The following is an 8,326-nucleotide window of genomic DNA, read 5'->3' as shown; positions in this document are numbered from 1 at the left end:
AGACAGAAACACACATGTTTGCCTAGCTATCTTTGTGGGGCCTCCATTGGCTTCCCTTCGTTTCTGATCCTCTGAACCAAAACTCAATTCTCACCTCAGTCCTAAATCTAACCCCGGCTGGTTAAAACAAACATCAGTTCATTGGATCAGTTTTCAAACCAAGACCCAGCATGACCTTTGACCTCTCCTGAGACAGAGACCCTGATCCAAGCCCGGTACTGTGACCAGTTTCTGACCCGTTTCTGACCAGGTCTAGACCAGTTTCTGATCGAGCTTAATCCGATCAGAATTTCCCGGTTGTTGTGTTTTTCCGGTTATGTCCATGTAAACGTGCCTGCTGAGATGTTAAAGGAGTTCTGGTTCTGATGTCTGGAGGTGTAAATGGACCCGCTGGACTGAGATCAGACTGTGATTCAGGGACAGAACGTTTTACATTCAAACCTTAGATCTAAAAGGAAAAGCATAATACTGGACTCGGGCTCTTCCCAGGTAACTCTCTAACTGACCTCTGACCCCTCACCTCTGACGCTGAGGCGCCCGTGCGCCGGTCCATCCACAGCCACCAGGTGAACGGCGTTGATGTTGTCCTTGTCCACGACCTGCAGCTCCTCCCAGGTGATTGGTCGGGACTGACCCTCCAGCAGGTCCAGACCTGAGGCGTTCAATGGCTGTCAGAAATCTTAGCCTGTGTTTATTGATGCTGGCGGTAAAAAGCAACGTACCCATGTTCCAGGAGACTCTAGGTGCGTTTGTTTCTGACATCCTGATGGACAGGTGGACCAGGATGGACGGGCTGCTCGTAAAGAACCCGTCTATTGCCTGGAACTCCACCTGAAGAGGACACAGAGGTGTGAACCGGTTCTACTGGGTCAGAACCAGAGCCCTATTGACTGACCAGTGCTGTCTGGATCTGGACGGTACCTGCAGGCTCCGGCGGAGGCTCTGGCTGCCGTTGGGGGGCTGGTAGGCCACCTTCATGTCATGCAGGTCCAACCAGGTGAAGGACCCGACCGGCCTGGTGTGGTCCTCCAGGTGTGTGATGTACCCCTCTGTAGGAGGCGCTGTGACGTTAAACACCAGCCGGTCCTGCGGTGTCTCGGGGTCAGTGGCGTCCAGCGTGGCAGTGCTGAGCGGGGTGAGGATGAACTGGTCCACCTCCAGGATGGAAGAGGCCATGAAGCCAGGCTTGGGGGGCTGGTTCTGCACTGCGCCTTGGATCAGAACCGGCAGCCACAGCGCCTGTGACTGAGAGAAGCAGAAGAAGATGCCATGTTAAAATGAACACGACATCCAGAAGCAAGTGGAAATCAGCATGACGCATGGGTGGGATTGTATGTGTCAGGAGTGATGGAAGAATGTTTAGATCCATCAGCTGAGTTGGCGCTGCCAATAAACGCGCCACACCACCACGTTTCCCTCCGAACCCCCCGCTTCCTGCCGTACCTCCAGCAGCTTCCGAGTTGCCTGCTCCCTCAGCTCCACCCGGATTGGGATGTAGTCTGTGTCAGGGGACGGAGGACTGAGGTGTTGGTACCTCAGTCCGGAGCTCAGGAAGTTCTGGCAGCTGGTTTTAAGGAACTGGACCTCAGTGGTGTGGTGGAGACACGGTTTGTTTCCAGGACAGACTTCCTCCACCTGCCGGCCTAGAGGAGAGGAGATGGTTCTGTTGGGCTCAGATGAAAACCAGATGAAGGTCATAGCTCAGGTCTGATCAGGTGTTCTGAACCTCTCCGGAGACCTGAGTTGTCCTGGTTGACCAGCCGGCCGATTGTTGGGAACTTGGTTTCTGCGGTCATCAGCCTGACGGTGCAGACCAGGTCCTCTTGGGTCCTGATGTTCAGCACGGTGCTGTTGAGGGCGTTGGACAATCCAAAGAACCGAGGAACCACCAGAGGACTGCTGCCCAACTCCGCCACACTGGACCCTCCATCCACCACCTTGACCCTGAGCACCACTGTCTCCACCTGCATGTATGAAGCTGTGAACCTGAGGAAGGAAAACTTACAGTCTGAGTTCTGGTACCACAAACAGAGAAAAAACAAGGTGGTCCAATAAGACCAGAGCAGGTTCTAGTTTCAGAAACATTGGAAAATTCTGGTTCTGTTGGGTGTGGCCCGTCTCCATGTGTGTCCCTACTGATATACTCGGAGCAGCACTGAGTCCTCCTCCAGCAAAGGACTGCCATTGTGAATGTATCTGACCTCATCCTTCAGGAAACTGCAGTCAAACATCTGTGGAGCAAAAACCCAGTAAAACCACAGGCTCAGTCACCTGACCTGCTACAGTCACTCTCACCTGTGGAGTCAACTTCCCCACCCTTTGGGTCACTGGCTCGTTCAGTACCACCTCGACCTTGCAGTCGGAGCTCAGATCCACTTGGATCTCCAAGTCCGACTCAGTGATGGACACCGAGCGACCTCGGAGGACCTGCACACCAGGATTCACTTTCACCATGAAGCGGGAGCTGCTAGCCGAAACCAGGAGGAGCAACAGGACCAGAACCGCTCCGACGGAGGCCATGATGGGTCCCTGAACGTCTTGTTTACCGGTTTAGCTGAGGAACTTCAGAGCTTCATGGCCGCCACCGTCAGCGAGTCTATCTGCAGCCTGGAGGAAAACATGAGGAAACATCTCAGTTCTGACTCATTCACAAACTCCATGACTCGGAGGAAACACGAGTCAAGGAATGGGACAAGAGGAACAACTGAGGGAAAGCGAGTCACAGCTGCAGCTGTTGGACAGAAGTCTGACCAGGATGTTCAACACAGTTGCAGGTTTTAGCTAAATCCAGCCTGACCTTTGACCTGCAGGTCACATGGATCCTGAGTTGGTTCTCTATAACAGCCAGATCCCCGAGGCTCTGATAGGAATGTCTGACCCAGCAGGCAAATTAATTCAGATCAGCTATACAGAAATATTCCCAGGAACATCTGATACCAACCCTTATCATCAGAGATGATCCCAGCCCCATCATGGTACCACCTCTGACCAACAGCCTGGCTGCAGGGCCTGGAGAACTGATCTCAGCTGGAGTCCACCAGGAGATCTTCTAAACCTCTTGGCTCCTCGGGCTGAGGGACTGAACCAGGATCAGATGTTGATCCCTGTGCAGGTCTACGTCTGCTTTAATCACGGATGTTCTGCCGTTTAATCAGACGCTCTTCTTCTCTTCACAGTAATGCTGCATTCAGTCATCTGTGCTCAGAGAGTTAACCTTTTACCTCCTGAGAGCATGTTTAGGTAATCTAGCTGTTCTGAGGTCAGTTTGGAGCTGAATCCTGCAGTGATACATTCCTTGGTGATTCCCAGATCAACTAGCGAAGCTGACAGACTCGGTCTGACGGTTTCAGATTCAAAGAACCTGGAGAAGATCAAGTTTGAGAAAAAAGCTGAACAAACCTGAAGCTGCTGCTATTGTTCAGCTCCGTCTCTTCAGAATGAAGCACAGATCTTCAGCAGCTCCACGGCTCGCTGCGACCTCCACACATCTGGTTTCAGCACACTGAGGCAGAGAAAGGAGAGCCGTGGCAGAGAGAGAGAGGAAGGGGGGGCAGGAAGTTCGGGGCTTCACAGCCTCATCTCTCCGTCCGCCTGGGAGGCGAACTAATGACTCGGGTCCCTCAGAGGGACGAGTCCTGACCTGCACTGAGACAGAGACGCCCTCATCTGGCAGCTGAACCAGAAAACTACTGCAGGAAATACACTGGACCAGAAAACTACTGCAGGAAATATAGGAAATAAAAATATAGACTCTAGGAAATATCCAGACTCCAGAGGAAAAAAAAACAGAACAAGAAATAAAAATGTCTGAAACCAGAGTTCAGTTCCAGGAAATACCCCATCCCAGAATCAGTAATCAAACAGTGTTGAGAAAATGAGTGGACTCCAGTGAATAGACGGCACCAGCTGAGCTGGGTGCCTAATCTCCAGGTTCTCCATGCCACCAGCTGGAGGCGCCATTTCTACTGCCAGGGTTCTGAAAGGACCAAGAACTGGACCTCTCCTTGTTCAAGGTCCGGTTCTTCTCCAGTCCTGGAATGTGAAAACAAACATGGAGACGTTTGGACTTCCTCTTCGTCCGTCTTCTCTGGTCTGTTGTTCTCATCAGGAGACAGATTGCTCTCCCAGCACGCTGCGGCCCGGTTTCTGACCCGGTTAATGGAAGAACCAGGAGCAGGAAGCGGTAAATAAATCTGGATCGTGTTCTGACTCCATTTAATGATGTGTTCTTGTTCAGTCAGAAAAAGCTGCTTCAGAGCAGATGAACAGAACCAGAACCGCCTCCGAACAGCGGACTGAACCAGGTAACAGGGCCTGGTCTCCTGCAGAACCCCAACTGGCTCTGGTCCAGAGGTCAGCTGGTTCATCACCTCCCAGTTTGACCAGTTCAGTCTGGAACTCTGAGGCTGCAGACCAGTCAGAGGGAACTGAAACATCCTGGGCTCTCACTGAAGCGGGTTTGAAAACTTTAGTATTTCACCAATCTTTATTTTGTATTAAATAAATCGCAGCACGGTCCATGTTTGGTACCGTTCGGGCCCCCAGAGCCCCGGCCCCCGTTCTCTCCACGCTCCTGGACGGAACCTGGAGCCCGGTTGTCTGTCAGACGGATTTACGCTGATCGGATCTTGGCTGCCAGGAACGGCGCCGCTGCCTGATTCGTTCTGACTGCTACCCTTTTGCCGTGGTGACTTCGGAGCTCGCCACGGCGTTTGGCCCCCTGCCCACCGCTCCGGGGCCCCGGGGCCCCTGTCAGCCTGACGTTGTGACTCCTCTGCTGCTTGAAATTAATTTTCTTCCTCACTGACCCAGAATGAAGTCCTGGAAGCGGTGGCGGGATGTTCTGCTACTTTGTTGATGCTCAGTTTGGGAAGTTCTGGCTGCCGAATCTGCAGGATCCCAACAGAACCATCCGCCCCAGCTGGTGGGCCCGTTCCCCCCCCAGAGGGCCCGTTTCCAGGTGAGCAGCCTCCAGTCGGACCGCAGGGGTTCCGTGTTGGCAGCGGAACCAAGCAGCGGGTCGCTGCCAGCCTCATGGCTCGGATTCAGCCGGATGGCACCGGCCCACGTAGCGCTACCGATCCGGAGAGTCCAGCTCTTCAACACTGGGGAAACATCATCATCATCATTTGGCTGTGAGGAAACAATCAGAACCAGAACCACCAATACAGTCCAAGAGGAAATGATCCAAAAGGTCAGGATCAGTCGTGGTTCTGATTTCTACCCTCTGCTGTCTGGTTCTGGGGAAATTTCATCCCATTTTCTGCATTCATATTCTGACCCAAACTAGTTCCCAGCTGGTTCTGTTTGAGCCCAATCTGGTCTGATTCTGATCTCCTGATCAGAACCAGCCTGAGGGTCCAGTGAAGTTCTGGGCTGTAATCTGACCCGGTTCTGTTGGAACCAGCAGCTCTGTGGACTGATGTCCTCTCAGGCCATTACACCCATTCAGCTCCCATACTGGTGATCTGTGGAGGTTCCCACTGGAAAGCTGTCGGTTCTGATCCGTCACCTCCACTGACTGATGGACTGACACCGCCCCCACCGCCCAACACCACCCAACACCACCCAACACCACCGCCCCCCAGGAATGATGGGAGAACTGGGAGGCCTGCAGGACAGCCAGCAGTCTGAGGCCGGACTAAAGCAGTGGTGTGTGTGTGTGTGTGTGTGTCGGGGGGGTAGAGGGGTCTGCTCTGGCCCTCCACCCACCCCCAGCAGTGAGGAAAGAGGAGCTCATCCTCAGATTATGCAAATGAAGTTTTGTTTTGATGCAGAATGAGCCGGACTGGCTGCTAATGTCTCTGAAGTCGTGAAAGGGCGAGACTTCCTGGGAGAAATACCAGGGGGGGGTGGGGGGTCCGGTTAGAGGGGGGGTCCGGGTAATGAGCGAGGCTGGGGAGGGGGGCTGCTCCCCCAGCGTTATACATTATCATATTTCCACGTAATTACTTGGGTTTTCCACATGAAATGAGGAAGCGGCTCGACGGTGCGTTCACTGCCGCGGGAAAAGTCGACTCCGCCTGTTCTGCTGCTCCGCCACGAAGACGACCTTTGACCTTCGCATTCACTTCATCAACCACAGCCATCAAGCTGGAGAATGCATGGATCTGATCAGTCAACAGGTCAGATCGATCCTCGGGGATCCTGAGGGATTTGGAAGGGTCACCAGGGGTCATGAAGGGTCACAAGGAGTTCGGAGGAATTCTGAAGAGTTGTGAGGGATCCCTAGTGTTTTTAGAGATCATAAAAGATCCTGAAGGGGTCATGACGAGTTGTGAGCCATCCTCAAGGGTCCCAATTGGTCTTGAGGGCTTCTGAGGGCCTCCAGCAGTGTCTGATTACAGGAAGGGAAAAGCTGAAGAACAAAACACAAACATGAAGCTTCTGCAGCAGAGTTCAGATCTCCAGCCGGGTACTCAGAACCTTTCCCAAACTGTCTGGGCCCATCAGAACCAGATGAATGTTCATTTCTGAAACAGAGACTATGTTTCCAGGAAGAAAGAAAATAACACCAGATGAGTGAAACCCAGGAGTCTCGGTTCTGGAGGTCCAGATTATTTAATCTATCCTGATTTGCTTTCCGGACTCTGGTCCAGTTTGCCGTCCGTCTGTGAGCTGCTCTGCTACTACGGAGATCCAAGCAGAACCTGAACCAGGAAGAACTTATTTTCCAGAACCAGAACAGTCAGCTGGTTTCTGCAGTACCTAGCAGGGATTGGTGTAAACTTCATTTAATGGTCTGTACAGGACTGCTACCTGGGTAAACTGGTCCAGAACCGTCCAGCTTATGAAGATTAAAATCAGAGGCAATAAAACTCCAACAGCACCAGACCTAATTTGAGTCCTAGAACCGACCCGTCTTATTCCATCCAGCTGTCCTCTGACTCCTCTTCAAAACTTCTCTGAAGTCCTCTGAGCCATGACCCTGCTCTCCATCCGTCCCCGGGGGTCCTGCTGTAGAAAGTCACCTGTCACCATGGGAACCGGAGGCCGCGTGGGCTCAAGCAAACCCAGGACCGGAGGCCGGGGTGGCGTGCGTCCCACGGAGCGTGCTCAGTGAAGCAGCAGCGAGCAGTAGCTTCAGATTAGTCTGCAGAGAGCGGAGAGGAGCTGGCGCCGATCCGAACGTCATGCTTCATCAGCCAGTTTCTGTCTCTGCTGCTGGCTGCAGATTCATTCTGAGGCCACCGCTGACCGAGCCACTGCTGCAGTCTGAGGCCGCCACATCGGACCGAACCGGATGAGACTGAACCGGATCAGATTGGTCCACTTCTGGAGAGCGGTTTCACTCTGAAGCAGCAGCTGAGACATCAGTGGTTCAGTCCAGGACCGGTTCGATCTGACGTGGCGGTTCGGTCCGATGCGGTTTGGTCTGATGTGGCGGTTTGGTCCGATGCGGTTCAGTCCGATGGGGTTTGATCTGACCTGGCAGTTGGTCCGATGCGGTTCGGTCCGATGCGGTTCGGTCCGATGCGGTTCAGTCCGATGCGGAAGGGTGTGTCTGATGTGGCGGTTCGGTCAGATACGGTTTGATCTGACATGGCGGTTCGGTCCGACATGGCAGTTCAATGCAATGCGCTTCGGTCCGGTGCGATTCGGTCCAATGCGGTTTGATCTGACGTGGCGGTTCGGTCCGATACGGGTTGATCTGACGTGGCGGTTCGGTCCGATACGGGTTGATCTGACGTGGCGGTTCGGTATGATGTGGCGGTTTGATTCAATGTGGTTCGGTGCGATGCGGTTCGATATGATGCGGTTCGATCCGATGTGGTTTGATCTGACGTGACGGTTCGGTCCGACATGGCGGTTCAATCCAATGCGGTTTGGTCCGATGCGATTCGATCTGATGCGGTTCGATCAGAAGTGGTTCAGTCTTCAGTGGTTCTGACAGGTTCTGGTGGTGCAGCTCTGTGCTGCCTTCAGGAGAATGGGACATCAGAGTATCATCCGTAAAACTTCACCCACATGGCATTTATTGTTTAAATCAGAGCTTTCAGTGGAAACACTAAAGTTCCTTTTAATCCCACACAAATATGAGACAGAAACATGGATTATATCTTTATATAGACCTGTCTATTGATTATAGATTAATAGTTTTACTGGACAGAAATTACAAACAGCAAAGCTGGTTCTTAATCAAGTCCTAATGAGGCAAATTGAAAGTGTCATGGAGTCACTTAGCATCATTACATTAAAACTGACATGAAAAATAATATTGAAGAAATAAATATATCGAATCTAATTAAAAAAAAAAGTGGTAAGTTTCTTACTGTTATCGTCTGTAAAATATATTTCTTCTTAGTACTAGATGTGTTCTCAAACA

The 8,326-nt window shown here is 52.3% G+C and overlaps 1 protein-coding gene across 1 annotated transcript; it reads right to left on the bottom strand.

The window, feature by feature from the left end:
• Window positions 1–506: 506 nt before the first annotated feature.
• LOC103131873 (FRAS1-related extracellular matrix protein 1-like) lies at window positions 507–5,324 on the bottom strand (the record flags this gene model as incomplete). The annotated part of the gene is made up of 8 exons (XM_007543611.2): window positions 3,400–5,324; window positions 2,296–2,607; window positions 2,137–2,231; window positions 1,739–1,986; window positions 1,444–1,643; window positions 922–1,245; window positions 723–831; window positions 507–652 (listed from the first exon to the last, which is right to left on the bottom strand). Coding segments are annotated over exons 2-8 (1,347 nt in total), but the record flags the coding sequence as incomplete, so codon positions are not given.
• Window positions 5,325–8,326: the final 3,002 nt, after the last annotated feature.

The sequence above is a fragment of the Poecilia formosa genome, unplaced genomic scaffold (assembly GCF_000485575.1).
Source record: "Poecilia formosa unplaced genomic scaffold, Poecilia_formosa-5.1.2 Scaffold864, whole genome shotgun sequence".
NCBI classification, from domain to species: domain Eukaryota; kingdom Metazoa; phylum Chordata; class Actinopteri; order Cyprinodontiformes; family Poeciliidae; genus Poecilia; species Poecilia formosa.
This window is presented reverse-complemented; position numbering and strand designations above follow the sequence as displayed.